The 18,583-nt window shown below is 61.7% G+C and overlaps 2 protein-coding genes across 4 annotated transcripts; one reads left to right on the forward strand and one right to left on the reverse strand.

The window, feature by feature from the left end:
- Positions 1-5,893: 5,893 nt before the first annotated feature.
- On the forward strand, positions 5,894-8,417 carry RAX2 (retina and anterior neural fold homeobox 2). The gene is made up of 2 exons (XM_053999597.1): positions 5,894-6,136; positions 7,876-8,417. Exons 1-2 carry the CDS (start codon positions 5,894-5,896, stop codon positions 8,317-8,319), a joined length of 687 nt encoding a protein of 228 aa, XP_053855572.1. The 3' UTR covers positions 8,320-8,417.
- Positions 8,418-10,529: 2,112 nt separating this feature from the next.
- Positions 10,530-18,242, reverse strand: LOC128819228 (mucosa-associated lymphoid tissue lymphoma translocation protein 1-like). 3 transcript variants are annotated; one of them, XM_053999253.1, is made up of 17 exons: positions 17,415-18,242; positions 16,600-16,750; positions 16,262-16,428; positions 15,627-15,757; positions 15,362-15,515; positions 14,835-15,013; positions 14,628-14,724; positions 14,421-14,468; positions 14,303-14,338; positions 13,720-13,923; positions 13,394-13,571; positions 13,029-13,103; positions 12,484-12,611; positions 12,269-12,415; positions 11,855-12,012; positions 11,630-11,764; positions 10,530-11,538 (listed from the first exon to the last, which is right to left on the reverse strand). In XM_053999253.1, exons 2-17 carry the CDS (start codon positions 16,734-16,736, stop codon positions 11,284-11,286), a joined length of 2,229 nt encoding a protein of 742 aa, XP_053855228.1. In that variant the 5' UTR covers positions 16,737-16,750; positions 17,415-18,242; the 3' UTR covers positions 10,530-11,283. The 3 variants fall into 3 exon arrangements, with proteins under 3 accessions (XP_053855228.1, XP_053855229.1, XP_053855227.1); XM_053999254.1 differs by having other exon boundaries at positions 10,530-11,535; positions 13,394-13,574; XM_053999252.1 differs by having other exon boundaries at positions 13,394-13,574.
- Between the last annotated feature and the right edge of the window lie 341 nt (positions 18,243-18,583).

Raw genomic sequence — 18,583 nt, forward strand, 5'->3', positions numbered from 1 at the left:
CCTTCAATTAGGGTAATTGGGAAACTAGCAAAGAAGTATAGCATTAATATTTTAAAGTGATGAAGCGATTACGGGCCTTGGACAAGGAAGCAAATCAATTTGCTATCTGCTCCTAAAAGGCAATTATAATCATTTGGCAAATCAGCCTGCTGCCTCCCCCCGGGCGAGGCAACACCTTGTGGCAGCCGCGGGGCCGGCACGGTGCGCCCAGCGCCGGGGCCAGGCAGCTGGGCCGTCCCCCGCCCCCAAATCTGGCACCCTGGGGACCTCCCTGCACCCCCGGGCCAATGGGGCACCCTGGGGAAACCTGCCGAGGGCCATCAGTGTGGGGCACACGGCTCCTGCACTCGTCACAGTGGCCAGCATGGGCATCCGGGCAAGTAGGATCCAGTTTGCACCCCTGCCCCACACATGGCCCCTGCCCCACACATCACCCCTGCCCAGGGATGTCCCCAGCACCTCTGCAGGCAGCAGCTCCCTGCTCTCCCCTGCACTCTTGCAGCGCTGCATGGCACAGGGCTGTCACCCCATCCCCAGGGGCTGCCTGTGCAGGTCGTGCCATCCCTGGGGTGTGGACTTTCTGTCCCCAGGGCAGTGAGGACGGCACCCCAGCCTGTCCCCTGGGGTGGTGGCACACTGTCCCCAGGGTAGTGGCATGCCATCCCCAAGACAACATCACACAGTCCCCAAAGAGGTGTGGGACAGAGCAGGTGAAGCCTCACAACCCCAGTGCGGGACAACGGGATGGCCTCAGGGCCCACACCAGGACACAGAGGGGGCTGCGGGGTCTCGCCACCAGCAGCTCTGGTGGGGAGGGCACAGACCCTCTCAGGGGCCAGCAGCCACCTGGCACAGGGTGCTGGGGTCCAAAACCCCCACAGTGACATTTGCCATCTGAAAGGGGAAGCGTGGCAAGGAGGGGAAGGGAGTAGGAGGAAGCCTAGACAGGCCCGGGGGTGGCGGCGGTTGCAGGTGGCAGGAAGATGGTTTTGGGAGAAAGTAAAAGTGAGCAAAGAAAGAAAAGGGCAAAATCCATCCCACATGATGGGGGCTGTGGGCAGCACCAAGCACATCCCCCAGCACAGCCCAGGACCTCTACCATGATGTTTCCATCATTCTTTGGAGCTCAGGAGCAGCAGTGGGAGTGGGGAGGAGAAGAATGGTAGCCCTGCCCCTCAGCCTGGCTGCCTTTGTCCCACACTCCCTTAGGCCAGGGCCCATGGGCACCCCCCAGGGATTGTCCCCTCAGCTGGATCCCACAGCTGATCCCCACAGGGTGTTCCCATGCCTGGCCCTAGTGTTCAGTCCCCTGTCCATGACTCATCCCCACGCCTGGTCCCCATGGGCACTGCCCCATGGCTGCTCCCCACACTTGGCCCTCCTGCCTGCTCCCCTGCTCTGGCCCCCATGAGTGTTCCCTGCCTGGTCTTCAAGGCAGGTCCCCAAGGCTGTTCAGGAGGGCTGGTCTCTATGGCTGGTCCCTACATCTGGGCCCACAGCCAGACCCCAGAGCAGGTCCCCAGACTGTGTCCACACCCTGGGTCCTCACAGCTGGACCCCATGCCTGGTCCCCATCCCTGTCCCCACACCTGTCCCCAACTCTGCTCCCTGCATGGGCAGGGCTCTGCAGGCAGCATCACTGGGAGCCACAGGGCCACCCACGCTGTCACAGGGCCACCCCCAGGCTCGCCATCCCTGTCCAGGGGGGACAACACCCATCACTACAGGATCCCCATCCCACCGAGGTTGGGGCATCTGCCCCGGACCCCGTCCCTGGGGCAGAGGCTCCGCAGTCCAAGGAAATCCTGCCCCCTCCCCCTCCATCCTTTCTTCTCCGCTCCCCCTGTTTCTAATTCTTTCTCCTCGCCCGTAATGAGGGGATTACACGGCAAACTCCAGCAGGACGCCTTTGTGGGGAGACAATCCGAGTGGGGAAGGCAGTTCGGGGCTTTGTCCGCCACTGCCCCCCCGGACCCGTGCTGGGGGGACATTTAGAGCAATTACTTGTCCAGAAAGTAACTGTCAATCATTCTTAAAGGGGAAGGCCTCCAATTAATAACCTCGTCTTAATCCTTTGGACTCATTTCCAATCTGCGGTGCCTTGGTGACATCTGCAACACTAAATAAAGATTCTCCCGAGCCTTAGCACGGAGGTTCTGTGACAAATAAGAAGACTAGAGGCAACTTTGGCTGCCAAAGCTGCAAGATTGGTGAGGTTGAGCCGCTTGTTTGGTTCCCGGGAGGGACCAGCAAAGTTAAATACTCCTGGAAAAGCCGAGTTGGGGCCAGCAGGTAACGCCGTTTTTTTCCAATTCGGGACAAAGCGCCGAGGGAAGATGCTGAGAAAGGGAGTGGGTGTCCCCAAGGTGTGCCTGGGGTTGGTGTTGGGGACGGGGCTGGTGCCATTCCCTGGGGACTCAGGAGCGGGTGTGGGCGCCCACCAATGTCACTCGCCCTGAATCACACAGAGCCAGGGCAGGAGCCACCCATGCTCCGACCACCCATCCCAGGCGGCTTGAGCCCAGGGAGTCAAATTCTGGTGCCCAGATGGGCTTCCAAAGGCAAAGAATGGGGTCCCAGTGGAAGGTGGGACTGTCCCTGGACTGTCTCTTCTACATCCCCTGCTGACAGGGGAGGCCACCTGTCCTCACTGATGTTCTGTTGCTTTGCAGTGCTCAGGAAGTGAGGGGGTTTTACCGACTTTGACCAGGGCTCAATGTCATTTCTGTTGCTTTTTTGGGTGTCTTTACCAGCAGCTGTTCCCTCCCCCCAGATAGCAGCCCTCGCAGGAAAACCATGGGCTGGAGCATCGAGGAGAGGGGGGTATGGGGTCCTTATGGTTCCCAGCAGAGTTTTGCAGTTTAAGGGCTTAAACCTGAAAATTGCTGCTAGCATGGCAGTGGCTGCAGGAAGCTGTCCTTCAGGAGCCAGAGTTTAGCAGTTTCCCCACCCCCAGCTCAGCGTGGCCTGTTTCCAGGCAGGATTCCCAAAACATTTGTTGGCAAATCCTGGGAGTCCTGAGGCCAGTCCCTGAAGGATGGGGAAAATGGGGTGGTTGGTTGGTGCTGATGTCCCCCCAGCCTGATCTGTAATGCCCCCTGTTCCCCACTCAGGGACATTCTGTGCCCCCCAGCCAGGCCGAGGCAGATTGGGGCGGGGGTGCTGCCCTTGCCCCCATCCCGCAGGGTCTGGGGTGCCGCCCTGCTGCTGGGTCACTGCTGCTCCGGTGTTCTGCTGTTCTTGGCTCATCTGTGCTCCCAGGTCAGCGTTGGCTGCTCCTTGGGAAGTTTTTGCCTCTTTTGTTTTCTGATGGTGTCAGGGGGTGAACCATGGGGCTCTGTCTCTGCACCTTAGCCCTGTCCCCCCACCACTGCCCCTCTTCTTCTCCTGCTTGCCCCATCTTATCCCCAGCCCCCCCCCAGCCTCTCTCGCTCATCCCCCCAGTGCCCATCTCACCCATTCCCATTGCTCCAGCTCCTTCCAGCTCCCCCCCAGCTCTGGCTCCCCGCCACTGCTCCATGGGACCGTGGGACATGGCTGGGCAAGGCAGATGGAGATCCTGATGGGGTGCTGGGTCCCTTGGGGGGTACTCTAGGTGCTCAGCCCCCTTCTCTCCTCTCCTTGCAGGTGTGGAGCTGCGCAAATGAGAAGCAGGTAAGTGAGACCAGGATGGCAGTGGGGGAGCCCATGCCCTCCCTGTGTCCCCAACCCCAGAACATGCTGTGATGCTCACACAGTGACAAAAGGGCCCCTGCTCCCCCCAGCCCGCCCGCCACCGCTGCCTTGGGGCACCCCAGGGTGCAGCACCCAAGACCTCTGCCCTGACCTGTGGCTCCCCTGAGGCACCCTGAGACTGCTGGGCTGGACCCAGAGCCCCTGGGGCTACAGACACCCCGCAAGGGCTGTGGGCATCAGGGGGGCCTGCAGCTCCCAAAGGCACACACACCGTGCTGCACTCCCTGCACACACAGCACCACACGTGCACTCCTCTGGGAGTACAGCACCCACTGGGTGTGCAACACACCCTGCACACGCTGCACACCCTGCACGTGCTGCACACACTGCACACCCTGCACATGCTGCAGACACTGCACACGCTGCACACCCTACACACACTGCACACCCTGCACACCCTGCACACGCTGCAGACACTGCAGACACTGCACACGCTGCAGACACTGTAAACCCTGCACATGCTGCACACGCTGCAGACACGGCACACGCTGCAGACACTGCACACGCTGCACATGCTGCAGACACTGCACATGCTGCAGACCCTGCAGACCCCGCACACACAGCCCCTGGGCATACACTGATTGCACTGGACACGCTGCCCACACCACACACCCACAGCACACTCTCTGAGCACACCACAGCAGCACCAGGCACACGCTGCTCGTGTTGGCTGCACTGCACTACACACACAGAGCACACGCTAGGCAGGCACTGCACATTGCCACACACATGCACACACTGCATGTGCTGCACTCCATGGTGTGTGCTACAGGCTCTGCACATGCCTTTGCTGCCTGTGCCATGTGCACTGCACACACTGCACACACTGCACACACTGCACACACTGGGTGCCCACAGCTCCTGTGCCCACAGGTTGTGCATGCCCCACACACACTGTGCTCCCTGCACACCCATGGTGCCGTGCACGCCCTGCATGAGCCCTGTGCACACACACTGTGCCCTGCATGCAGCAGTGCAGACACCGCACAGCATGTGCTGTGTGCATGGAACACAGGCACTGCACCCTGGCACTGCTCCTGTGTGGCACAAACCACCCTGCACACCCCCATCCCCGCACACCCCCATCCCCGCACATGCACATGCTCTGCACCTTCTGCCGCATGCCCAGCCCACCACACGTTCCCCCCACACACCTGTGCCTCACTGGCAGCACCCCTGAGCACCCCTGAGCCCCTGCCCAGCTACAGGCATGGCCACAGCCACCACAGGCACACAGCGCACGCCCCCAGTGCGCACACAGCACCCCCACACAGACACCTCTGTGTGTGCAGCCTGGCAACACCCAACACCCAGCCCCTGCTTGCTGCCCTCTAGGACCCCCATTTACCCCCTCCCAGCATGAGCCCACTCTTCTTTTCCCTCCCCACTCCCACTGAAGCATTAGGTGAGTCTTTGCTGGCGGGTCTGGGCAATGCAGTGCCTTCCCCTTGCCCCAGGATTTTCTTCCCCATTTCCATGTCTGCCAACATCCTCCCGATGGAAAGAGACCCTTAATCCCCTGCAAATACTGCAGGAAGATTTCAGATGCCGGATAAAAAGCTTAAAGATGAAACGTTGCGAGGGTTGAAAATGCTTATAAGCGTCACCAAAACGGTTATTAGCTGGGGGACAGTGCCGGGTCACTCCTGCCCAGCCTGGGGACTGACACTGGGTCCTCCAGCGTTCCAGGGCCTGCCTTCACCACAGAAGAGGCTGGACAAGAGGAGCTGGGGAGGAAGGAGGAAATTAACCCAGCCGTCCCCTCCAGGCCAGGGCAGAGAGAGATCAGATTGGCTCTCTGTGATGGCACTTTCATAAATTCCTCCATTTTAGAGGAAATCTGACTTTTAGCACCAGCAGGTTCATTGGCCCAGGGGCATCTGACAGCAGAGCCAAGTGTGCGGCATCTCTTGGATTCTGGGTCAGTCCCCAGGACCCCGGGTCAGTCGCTGGGACTGTGGATCAGCCCCCAGGACACCACAGCCCTGGGATCCTCTGTTGTGGCAGAGAGGATTATGCCTTTGCATAACCTGTTGCTAGGGCCACCCTACCTTCCCATCCTCCTTTTACTTGTCCACCCATCCCTGGGCTGGGGACACATGCAGGGCCCAAAGCCTCCACGCCCCTCTAACTCTGCGGTGCCCCTGCAGGTGCCACCATGTTCCTGAATAAGTGCGAGGGGGACCTGGGTGAGCTGCGGAAGCCAGGGGACGGCGAGAGCACCCCACCGGCTGCCACCGAGGAGGAGCAGCCCAAGAAGAAGCACCGGAGGAACCGCACCACCTTCACCACGTACCAGCTGCATGAGCTGGAGCGCGCCTTCGAGAAGTCCCACTACCCTGACGTGTACAGCCGCGAGGAGCTGGCCATGAAGGTCAACCTGCCAGAGGTCCGCGTGCAGGTAGGGAGGGCAACACCCCAGCCCCCAGGATCTGTCCCTGAGCAGTGGCAGAGGGACCCCAAGGTGCCAGAGAGCTCTGCTCAGCTCTCAGCTCTAGTGCCAATGCCTCCTTCTGTGCCTCAGTTTCCCTACAGCTCGAGATGGGAGTGGCATCTGCAGAGCCAACTGCTCCCAGCAAAGCCAGGGAAAGGGTTTCATGGCTGAGCCTTGTTCCTCCACGGGGTCCCAGTTTGACTTACAAGGTCTCAGTTGGGCCCATGGGCCAGAGGCTCCATTAGGGCACAGAGACGGTTTTCAGAAATTTTTCCCCCTTCTGGTGGTGGCTGCTCCCATCCCTCTTGCTGCTCACATGGGAAAGCAGCCGTAAAACCCACCTTGGCTGATTGTGGCCCCTTCCAGGCTTTTGGGCTGGGAAAGCACAAGATCCTCGTGGGTTTGAGGGTTTTAAGCTTGTTGGAGCAGGGCAGATTGGTGAGGCAGTGGGGCTGGGGAGGCTCATGCAGTGACAGCAGAGCCTGGAAAGAGCCTGGGGTCCCAGCAATCTTCTTCCCACCATGCCTGGACTGATGGGGTGAGATCAGGGAGGGAGACAGGGTCAGGGAGCTGAAGTAACAAACTCACTGTGAATGAAAGCAGCAACCCCCAAACAAATGAACTGAATTCTCCAGGCCTCAGCCTCAATGCAGCCTTTTTTGTGGGGGTCCAAACCATAGAGATACCTCTGCTGAGGTCTCTGAGCAACAACCAGTTTCATAGAATCACAGAATCGTTCGGTTGGAAAAGTGCTCTGAGTCCATAGAGTCCAACTGGTCCCACAGCACTGCCAAGGCCACCACCAATCCATGTCCCCAGGTGCCACATCTACACGTCTTAGAAGTCCCTCCAGGAATGAGGACTCCACCACTGCCCTAGGGAAGAAGTTTCCACTAATCTCCAACCTAACCCTCCCCTGGCACAGCTTGAGGCTGTTTCCTCCTGTGCTCTCCCATGTTCCCTGGGAGCAGAGCCCGACCCCCACGGCTGTCCCTTCCTGTCAGGGAGTTGTGCAGAGCCAGAAGGTCCCCCCTGAGTCTCCTTTTCTCCAGACTGAGCTCTGCAGCTCAGTGTCCACCAACAGCTGTGAGCAGCCCATAGAACCCTCCCTTTTCCCACCCAGCCATTCATCTTTCCTCCCCTTCACCTCCTGCAGCAGACCCCTGTGCCCTGTGCTGCTCTGGGGACATGGGGACCGGCACTTTAATGAGCAGTTCCCACGGGGCCAGACGTCCCCGCTGGATTTGGGTTGCCGGTCCCTGTTGTTCCTGCTGGTTTTGGCACAACTGTGGCTGTTTAACTTATAAAAGCTGAGACCCAGGGGCTGGGAAGGTTGGATAACATTGTCCCACGGACTGCTGGGAGTCTGCAGCACCAGGATGCAGGTTCCCATGGAGCAAAAAGGGCTGTGTGCTTACACCTCTCACATCCACACCTTGGAGATGTCCTTGGTCTCTGGGGCTTGTGGGAGAGGTCTGGCAGAGGTGCTGGAGCCCTGTAGGACAGCCCTTGTGGGATGGGGTACCTCATATGGGACACCCCCACCTCAAGCACTCCCTGTGGGGTACCCCACATGGAATACTGCAGAACGGGGCACCCTGCCTGGGGGCAGAGACATGGGGCACCCTGCATGGGACACAGTATGTGGGGCACACTGCAAGGGTTCAGCTGGGCACAATGAGCTCACCTTGGCTCTTACCTCGCAGGTCTGGTTCCAGAACCGACGAGCCAAGTGGAGGAGGCAGGAGAAGATGGAGGCCAGTTCCATGAAGCTCCATGACACCCCCGTGCTCTCCTTCAACCGCCCCCCCATGACCCCCAACGTGGGGCCCATGAGCAACTCCCTCCCACTCGACCCATGGCTGACGTCCCCCATCTCCAGTGCCACCACGGTCCACAGCATCCCTGGCTTCATGGGAGCCCCCCAGGCCCTGCAGGCCCCCTATGCTGGGCACTCCTTCCTCAACACCCCCCCACCGATGGCGCAGGGCATGCAGCCCATGGCCCCCGCGCCCTACCAGTGCGGCACCCCCTTTGTGGACAAGTACCCGCTGGAGGAGGTGGACCAGAGGAGCTCCAGCATCGCCTCACTCCGCATGAAAGCCAAGGAGCACATTCAGACCATTGACAAGACCTGGCAGCCCATTTGATGAACGCTCCCCTCCGAGCTCCCCAGCCACTCTCCTGCCCCGGCACTGGTTCGGCCCCGCGGCGGGCGAGGGAGGACAGCGGGTGCTCAGCAGGACCAGAGCTGGCACTGGGCAGGGATGGATGCTGGGCTGCCTGTTCCCCACACTGACCCAGCACTGGTGGTGTCAGGGGAGCGACTCGCTGTGCTGGCAGGACCCCACGGCTGGGGGGAAGCACTCCCAGGAGAGCTCCTTTGCCTCTCTGAGGCACCAAGATCAGCTGAGGACCTGGCTGAGACTCAGGCATTCCACTGTGCCACCTGGCCACCCACCACAGCCCAGCTGGACACCTCCTTTCTCCACAGCCCCTCCCTTTTCCATTTTTTTTTTTTTTTTTTTTTAATTCTGCAGATTTAAACAAAACTGAACAGAAAGCTCTAGTTTTGTAGGGAGTACTTGGGGGGATGTTTTAGCTGCATTGGGGCACGCTGCTGCTCGTGCTGGGAGATGCGCCGAGAGCACGGGTGTATTGTGAGTAAAGAGATAAGCTGGACGGCTGCTGCGTGCTGGAGTCGGGTGCTGCGGGGCCTCGGCCGTGCCGTGCCCTCCTCAGTACGGTGGCTGCCAAGCCTCTGCCAGAAAGGAGCTTTCCGTGGGGGCACGGGAGCACCATCCCTGCGCACCCTCCTGCCCTGCTCCCTGGGGATGCTGCGTGCAGGGCTGGGCCAGGTCCAGGCACAGGTGACCTGGGACCGGCTTGTGCTGCTCCGTGGCCACAACAGCTTGTCACACTTCCCCTGCTCAACTGTCCCTTGGGGCCTGTGCCCACTGCCCCCCACCTTAACACTCCCAGAGGCACCAGTGGCAGAGGGCTGCTGGAATTGTGCTGGTGGGAGGATGGGTAGCAGTGGGACCCCCGAGAGCCCTGGTGAGAGAAGGTGGCCAGCTGTGAGCCCTGGGGTCACCACAACAGGGTTCTTGGGGCACACCACACCTGGCTTACCCCTTGCCAGTGTTCCTTGCCAGGTGGGAGCTGGGGGTGGTGTTAAGGTGCCATGTCCTCCTCAGGGTGTCTTTGCAGCTCTGTCCCATCTGCCCACCCGCTGGAGCTCAGGGCACAGCCAGTGGCAGCAGCACCCTCACCATGGCAAAGACCAGCACGGCCCCAGCACCTGGCTGAGTCCACAGTGGCTTTAAGGTGCTGGGACAGCAAGACGGGGGGTTTATTCCTGGGTGAGTGGGTGCCCGGGTCCCTGAGATGCCCTGAAGTGTCCTGGGTTCCTGGGGTGCCCCGGTCCCTGGAGGAGCCAGACGAGGGACAATCCTCCCCCCACCAACGGTTTTCCCCAGAAAATCTTCCCACTCCGGACCTGACAAGAGCCCCAAGCTGTAGCTGTGCTGGGCCAGCCCCATCCCCACCGCGTCCCCCCGGCCCAGACCCCGCTCAGTGCCAGTGCCCCCGCCTGCAGCACCACCCCCCCCCCCCCCCAGCCCGGGGTCTCACCCCGATCCAAACCCCCCGGGGCCGGACTCTGACGTCTCCAGAGCCCCGGGGTCGGGCGGGTCTGGCCGGGATGCCAGCGGGCCAGGCGAGGCACTGACCCCGGCGAGACCCTTCTCCTTGTGCCCCGTCCCCCGGCTGCTGCTGCTCGTCTGTTTCGTTAGCGACAATTAAACCTTTAACAACCCATTAAACGCATAATCGATGCTCCCCGGCTCCCCGGCCCAGCTAATGGGGTGAAGCGCCCCGGCCGAGGCGCGCTCCGGCCGGCAGATAATGAAGCAACGGCTGCGGAAGTAATGGGGTTTGATCCGGGGGACGGGACGCGCTCAATGGGGGCTGCGCTTTTCACATGACATAATTGCCGAGGCTGGCGCCAGTCCGGGGCACCCCTCGGCCTCCCGAGCGCCAACAAAGGCCGGCTGGCGCTGGGAGCGGCAGCGCCGCACCCCCGGCTCGTTTGATCGGAGCCTAATTGGGGCGAGGGTGCTCCCCCAGGCCGGCCCCGCAACCGCCGCCCCAGAGCGCGGAGGGGCCTCGCGATGAGGATGCGCCTCCCCGGCCCCTTGGGGCTGGGGGTTGTGTGAATTATGGAAATGAGCTGTTTTCCTTGGGGTGGCACAGGGAATGTCGGGGTACCCGCACGTGGTACCCCTCTTCCCTCCCGTGGGTGCGCCCGGTGTTGCGCTGCACCTCCTGCAGGAACGGGCAAGATTTCTGACCCCAAAAATGCCGTGTAAACGCAGGGAGGGCGCAGAAGCACCGAGCCGCCTGGCTGGACCGCTTTATTGGTGCTTTCCTCGGTGGATACCCACTGGAGCCTGCCCTAGCGTGTGGGAGTTTGTGTGGGAAAAATTCAAGCAAAAAGGCAATTTTTCCCCCCTTAGATCCCAATCCTGTCCTGAAATCGCTCACTGCCCGGCCGGGGCCGGTTCCTGGGGCTGTACTGTGAGGAGTGGGTGCTGCTGGGAGCGCTGGGGGTACCAGGGGATGCTCCCACCTCCTCGTGGCCGAGCAGGAGCCCTCCCGCTCCCACCCCCTGTAATCTCCTCCCGCGGGATTTGCCCCCTAAGCTGCTTATTTCTCTCTATTTCTCCCAGGCCTGAACGAACCTAGCCCTGCCCCAGCATGACGCCTCGAGCCCGCTGAGCCGTAGTCTCTGGGCACTCTGCCCCTGGCACTGCCTAGTGGTGGCCTGGCATGCGGGGCTGGCACTGCCCAGGGAGGTGGGACTGGCATTGCCCAGGGATGTGGGGGTGGCACTGCTCAGGGATGTGGGGGTGGCACTGCCATGCCAGGGACATGTGGCTGGGACCCACAATCCCAGTCGTGCTGTGCTGTGAGACCTGCACCCCTTGGCACAGGCCAGGATGGAGGCCAGCCTCTGTGCATGTCACCTGCACCCCCTCCATCCCCTGGTCCCCCAGCAGGACAGGCATGGCACCAGGGGACTGAGGTGACGGGGCTGGGGCCTCCCTGTCCCTCTACAGGGTGTGGGAGCTGGGGCCCTCGGGGCTCAGGTTCTCCTCAGGGGTGTTGATCCATGAGCTCTCCCCTACCCCCCAGCTCCCAGGGGCAGAGGGGCAGAGGGGGCTGTGGGCTGGTGAGGGGGGGGCCACCCACTGCAGGTTGAGCTTGGCGATGAGCGGCCGCCCCACATTCACCCGCTGCTGCTCCTCCACAAAGTCATCCATGCCCTGGTAGCGGTACTGCAGGCACACGGTGAAGGCCAGCTCCTGCTGCAGGGACACCAGCACCATGGGCTCCTGTCCTGGCACGGCCTGTCACACCGTGCCCCTGACACCGGCCCCCGCTCGCCATGGCTCTTACCCGCAGCTTCTGCAAGCCACAGATCCGGCTGTAGAGGCAGCAGGAGGGGCAGCCGAGGCTCCAGACGGGTGCCAGCGGGCTGCCCAGCTCCTCCGGGCTCTCCTTGTTGGTGCACTTGAGGTCCACATCCAGCTCCTGCCATGATGGCATCCACATGAAGACCACCACGGCTTCCCCCCCATTCCCCAGCGCTGCCCTGGTGGGGGCTTCGGCAGCTGCTCCCACCTCGGGAATATCAGTGAGCCGGGCCTCACACTTGCTGATGTCCTTGGGGGCAGCCACCACACGCGTGTAGATGATCATAATGTTGGAGAACTCGGCAGCGAAGCCCAGCTGGACGGTGACACCGCAGTCAAAGCGGAGGTGCCGGCTCTCCGGCAGGACTGGGGAGGGGACAGGGAGCACAGGGCTGGGACCTGCAGGGGCTCAGGGTTGGAGCTGTACCCACAGGTGAGGTGACCGCTGGGTCACCCCAGAGCAGGGCTGCCAACGTGTTGTTCCTGTCCTCAGGCTGGTGGCTCTGAGCTGGCAGTTTCTCCTCTAGGTGGGAGGAACCCAGCAGATGTTCACAGCCTCTTTCTGCTCCTGGGGCTGTCCCCCCTCTAGATGCCAGCTTGGGACAGGGTGGCCATGACTCACCGTGAGCCTTGGCCCACTGCAGGTTCCTGGCAGAGGACTCATCCTGGCCCGGGGGGTGGATGGGGTCTGTCAGAGCACGTCTTTCTGAGAGGTTGCTGCGAAGCTCCAGTGCCTGCCGGCCCCGCGTGATCTCCAGAGTGCCCATGTCTGCAGGGGCACGGGGGGTTGGCAGGGGCCACCAGGGGGGTCATTGTTCCCCACTGCTCCTCACTCACCCTCAGCCACCTTGTCCAGCAGCACCGTGATCTTCTCATCCTCCAGCAGCCAGCGCTTGAGGAAGGTGACGAAGATGCCGTTGGAGAGCTCACCCTGGCTCAGCTCATAGGCTTCGGCATCCGCACACCTGCGGGGACAGGGCAGTGGTTGGATCTGTCATGGGGTCTGGCACTCCCTGGGAACTGGCCCCCAACAGGATGACAGCCCTAAGGAAGCCAGAGCTGGGTGCCCAGCACTCTTCCTGTACCTATCACACCATCTGGCCATGTGCTGGGGACAGGCGAGAGCATGGCCAGATCCTGAATGCTTAAAGCATCACCATGCCAAACCTCTGTGCTCTGGAGGAGTCTTGGAGCTTCATGCAGGCGCTGCCCAAAGCCAAGCAGTGCCATGGGCACCTCCCTGCCCTGTGAGGGACTGCCCAACTTGCCCAACCCCTCCAGCATCAAGGGTGGAAGGATGCAGCCGTGGGGGTCTGAGCCCCTGAGCTAGGCAGGGAGACAGCCCCACTGCCTGTACCAGGGGATGGTGGGAGGGGACCCACGTGGCATAGCCAAAGACGATGTTGGCCGTGACCTCCAGCGCCCCATCCTGCGGGATGATGTCATCATTGAGGTTCCTGCAAGAGAAGAGAAGCAGGACAGAGTGAGAACCTGTCCCCCCACCAAAACCCACCCCAAAGCACACCAGACCTTAAGGGCTGCTCTGTGCCCCTCTGCCCACCCATTACAGTGTTTCCTAGCTCACAGGGGCAGTGAAATCTTGGGGCATTTAGACAAAGACAGTGGGTTTAGATGGGACCCTGGGGGTGCCCCGCTACCCGCCCTCAGGAGCCACCACCAACAGGTCCCTGTGCTGGCTCTCCCCCAGTGGCAGCTTGTCCCCAGGCGGGTGGCAGGGCCAGGTCACCTCTTGCGGCACATGTCAAGCAGGAAGATGTTGAGGCCGGTGCGGCGCTGCTGCATCTCCTGCAGCACCCGCTGCACGCACAGGCAGTGCTCTGACGTGTAGGCGCTGGGCGCATCGATGGGCACCATGAAGCTGTTGCCAAAATTTTCATAGCCGTGCCCAGCATAGTAGAGCAAACCTGCTGGGGGAAGAGAGGGCAGGTGACATGGTGACATCCCCTGACCTGCCAGCACCTGCTTCTTGCCTGGCTGCACCCCAAGACTCCACCAGCATTAAACCACCCAGCTCCCCCTGGGCTGGAGCCACCCTGGCGGGTGCTGTCGCACCATAGACACCCTTGTCAAGGAGGAGGAGGAACTCATCAACGGCCATCTGCATCTCAGCCTTGCACAGGTCCAGCAGTGACACCACCTTGAAGTCGAGCTGGCAGAGGAGGGCACTGAGGGCGTGAACATCCATGATGGGCGCTTGCAGCTGCTTGTGGTGCAGGTAGTGCATGTTGCCGATCAGCAGCGCCACTTTGTCTGTGGCTGCAAGGACAGGAGAGGGAGGTGTTGTCACAAAGTGGGACACGCCTGCTCTCCATGCTGCCCACAGCCCACAGAGGTGACACCCAACTCTGGCCAGCATCACGGTCCCTGGGTACCAAGGTACCCTATGGCATCCCTGCCTCGCTGACCCCTGAACCCTCAGGTTATGGGTAAGGGTGAGGGTTGGGGATTTGGGTTGAGGGTTAAGGTGCTGATCTGCTCTCCTAATTCGGGTTGGGGCTGGGCTGCTGTTTCACTCTTCCAGTATGCTGCACCCAAAGCATTCCTGGCCAAGTAAAGTCTTAAGGGGTGACAATGGTGACACTGGCAACAGTCAGAGCCCCCCAGGGCCACCAGCCCCTCCTGGGCAGGCTCTTACCATACAGCTGTCCAGGGCTGTCATGCTCAAGGGAGCCTGGGAAGAGAGAAATGCTGTACCAGGGTCCTCCAGTGCCAGGGCAGAGTAGCACAGATCTGTCCACTTTGCCTCCACCTACCTCCATCCCCCTCCTGCCAGGAGCCTCCAGAAGTGAAGAGCCGTGGGCCTGTGGCAGAGGGGACATCAGGGACCCTATGTATGGCATCACCTCCCAGCATGGGAGTATGCACAGCTCCCAGCATGCACAAAACTGCGCAGCCATGAGGGCTTTACGGGGAACAGAGCAGGTGGGGGGGGGTCACAGAGGTTTGTCAGGGGCCCTCACCAATCTCCACGTCCACCTCCTGGCTCCACACCTCGTGGAAGAGGTTGAACACGTGGCAGGAGTAGCTGCCCCGCTCGGCCGTTGTCACCAGCTTCACCTGCCAGCAGGACAGAGCAAGAGGCTGGGGCAGTGTGCCAGACCACGCTGCACTGTGGCACACTGTGCCATGCTATACCACGTTGTGCCATGCCAGAGGTCCCTCCATACCTGGAACTGGGGTGCCTGTGCCCCTTCCACAGGGCGCCGGTTCCTGAACCACTGGTACTGGGGCGGGGGGTTGCCAATGGCTCGGCACTCCAGCGCCAGCGTGTCCCCCTCGGCCAGGCGGCACGGCCGCGGCTGCCGCAGGATCTGCAGCCCTGCCATGCTCGGGCAGTAGCCACTGGCTGGGGAAGGGACAGGGGGGCAAACTAGGCACCCAGCCATGGCAGCACTCTGCAGTGCTGCTCCAGGCCCCAGGTTCTGCACCCACAGGCCCTGGCACCCATGGATGGCATGAGGCAGCAGGCATGGAGGAGGACATAGGACATGTGGACATGTGGCTCCTCTGTGGGCACCATCACCCCAGCAAGTCCAGAGACCTTCACACTTGAGCCAGGGCCTTACATAGCAAATGATACCACTCAGGACCCATCCCCGTCCTGATGGGGTGAGAGGTGTCCTGCAGGAGATGTCCCAATCAGGCAAGTGGTGCCCAAAGCTGCCAGCCCAGGGACAGAGATCTCAACACCCACCTGAGCTGGGGCTGCTGCTCTTCTCCACCTGCACATGAGCCCACCTGGAGAAGGTGAAGGTGGCCCCACAGTTCACCCGGCAGATGTACCACTCAGGCTGGCCCGTGGGAGTGGCTGTGTCGATCACCAGCTCTGAGGATGTGGCTCCAGGCACCTACAAGACAGGAGGAGGCCAAGGAGTAACGTGCTCCCTCTTACCCATGTGGATCCCTCACCATGGGCAGGGTGTGGGGACCCTGTTCAATGTGGCACAGTGGGACCTCACCTCCTGCCTCCCACAGAACCACTGGTACGCGAGCCCTGGCGGGCCAGTCGCACAGCAGGTCAGGGACACCTGTGTCCCCTCCACCACCACCTGCGACTCTGGCTGCACCGTGATGCGAATCACATCCTGGACTGTGGGAGAGGAGAGACCAGCCTGGGCTGGCTGAGTCCCCTGTCCCGCACCACCCCATACCATCTAGTCCCATCCTATTCTGCCCCACCCCCACCCACCACAGATGCTCCTCTCCCAGCCCATCCTATCACATCCCACACCTCTGTTCTGTCCCAACCATCTCATCCTACCTTGTCCCATTGGCATATTCAGTGCTATCCCATCTACACATTTCATCTTGTTTCAGTCCATCCCATCCCACTCTGCTCTACCCTATCCCATCCCATCCTATCCCATGCTGTCCAAATCTGTCCTGTCCCATCCAATGAGACCACATCCCATCCTATCTCACCCTCTTGCATCCATCCAACTCCACCCTGCCTGCCCAGCACCTCACCAGAGCAAGACCCCCAACAGGAATTGCTGTTCTTCGCCCCCATGCCTATTTCCTCTTGCTGAGCCCCTGCCCCCGGTGCTCCCCTCCAGCCCCTCCAGCTCCCCTCCATTCCGCTGCCCGTCCGTACCGGCGGAGCTGAGGACCCGGCAGGCCTGTTCGTGCCCCATGCGCTCCAGGCAGCCCAGCAGGTACCTGAGGGTGCAGTCGCGCTCGGCCAGGAGCTGCAGCAGGCACTGTGTGGGGCTGCCGCGGGGCTCCAGCACCTTCAGCGAGCACATCTCCAGCTCCTCCGCGCTGCAAGTGCCCGCAGCCGTCAGAGCCACAGCCACAGCCGCCTCCCTCGGGGCGGATGGGAGCCCAGCCCGGGAGGGAGTTGACCCGTGCGCCCCTCACTCAGCCCCGGCAGAGCTGTGCCCGTGGTGACCCGACCGGGGACAGCCCCCGGCAAGGCTCCGCCAGCCCTACCTGCACCTGAAGCGTTTCTCGGCCCCGGCCAGCTCAGCCAGCTTGCGCCAGCCCCGGCCGGCGTTATCCAGTAGCTCACACAGCCGGGCCACCACTTCCTCGCCCAGCGAGCCGATGGGCATGCTCCAGTCCCCCATCGCTCCTGGGCACGCTGAGGGGACGAGCTGTCAGTGGGTGACGGGGTGACAGGGCCCCACTGGCCCCCTCTGGGCACAGGGTGATTCAGAGGGGAGAACAATGAGATCCCTGGTGTCAGGAGCCTGAGGAGGTGCTGGGACCTGGCTGGGCAGCCCTGCTGGATCTGGCCACCCGCAGCCAGCCAGGAATGACACGCATTGCCACTCTACCAGCTGGGTGGCACAGGGGACCCCGCTCACCCCCAGCCTTGGGCAAGGAGCCAGGGTACTTTAGCCTGGCCCCAGGAAAGGGACCTTCATGGATTGGGGTACACAGAACTAGAAGGAAGGGATAGCCCCTGTCCTTTCAGGTGACACAGAGAATGTGGCCCCAGTACCCCTCTCCTTCTGGCAGAGGCCCCAGTGGGGCAGCAGCAGCCCCCTTGCTGTTACCAGGCCTCTCCATGGTGGCTCTGGAGCCACCATGAGGGGCCTACAGGAGGGTCAGCATAAGGTACATGGGGGTCTTGAGACTGGGACCCAGCTCAGCTTGCCCTGAATCCTGGGAAAGGATTGTGTGACATGAACCACCTGGACAGGGACAGCTCCCTCCTCCTCTCAGGTCCCTTCCCAACAACCCACCCCAGAAGGGCCCTTGTCCCCAGGACTGAGCTGCCAGAGCAGCTGGGTGACACTCACCCAAGCAGGGGGCTCCAAGCCAGAGGACAGGGACCCAGGTGCTCCGTCTGCTCACCTGCAGCTGGATTTGGGATCTGGACACACTGGGGGTGGTGAGGGAAGGGTGAGCTGCAGGCCAGGCAGGGATGGGCACTCACTGCGGGGTATGGCCGAGCCCCATCAGCTCCGAGGCTGTGCACTGAGCCCCACACAGAGGAAATGAGGGTTCAGCCCAAAATCTCCCCCAAAATCGCCCCCGCGCAGCAGCACAGGACTTCTGCTTCCCTCCCTCTTCCTTCCTGTTGTGCAGCACGCGGGCGCAGAGCTGCCACCCCCCGTGCGGGGAGCTGGGCGCGGCCCGGGCCTGTCACAGCGCACACGGCACCGGCACCGGGCCGGGCCCAGCCAGGCAGAGGCCGCCCTGTCCCTTCCTCACTGCAGGAACCCACAGGCACCTCTTTTCCCCAGAGCCCAGCTTGAGCCCAGAAGGAGCTGCAGGGCAGTGAGTCCAAGGTGGAGGCGAGTTCAGGTGACAGAGGCACCTCTCAGCCAGGTGTGCCCAACACAGAGGCAGAACCGAGGCCAGAGGAAGCTGCTGGGCTTTGCCAGTCTGAAGCTGCCCAAGGAGAAGCAGAGATAAGGCGGTGAGGCCCCCGTTGCTGTGGGGAAGACCCTGCCGTCCAGCCCAGCCAAGCCCTGGCATCCCAGCACCACTGCTCCTGCTGCTGGAGAAGCAAAGGCGAGCACAGTGTCAGGGTGGCACTGCAGCAGGCCACCATGTCCCCCCCTCACCTTGCCTGCTGTCCCAACAGCATTGCCAAAGCCTGGCCCCCATCTTTCCAGCCCTGGGGAGCACAGGCTGCTCAGGTGTGAGAATCCAGGGCATCCCTCTGGCTGCTCTGGAAGGTCTGGGACCACCCTGGGCAGGGGGTGAGGAGCCCCCCTGTACAGAGCCCCGAGAGACACTGTCTCTGATCTCTGTCCATGGAAAAGAGTTTTCAATCTTACAGGATGAATTACAAGCTCTGAGTGTTTGATATAAGTAGTAATTAGTGTGGCACAGGTGAAAAGCAGAATTTTACGATTCTAGATAAGGGGTTCAAAGGGGGCAAGATGGAGGAAAATTGGGCGTGCCTTGTCCTTTTTCTTCTTCATGCCCTCCATGTTTCACTGTGGTGTTGGCATTTTTC

Source organism: Vidua macroura, chromosome 26 (assembly GCF_024509145.1).
Source record: "Vidua macroura isolate BioBank_ID:100142 chromosome 26, ASM2450914v1, whole genome shotgun sequence".
NCBI lineage: Eukaryota > Metazoa > Chordata > Aves > Passeriformes > Viduidae > Vidua > Vidua macroura.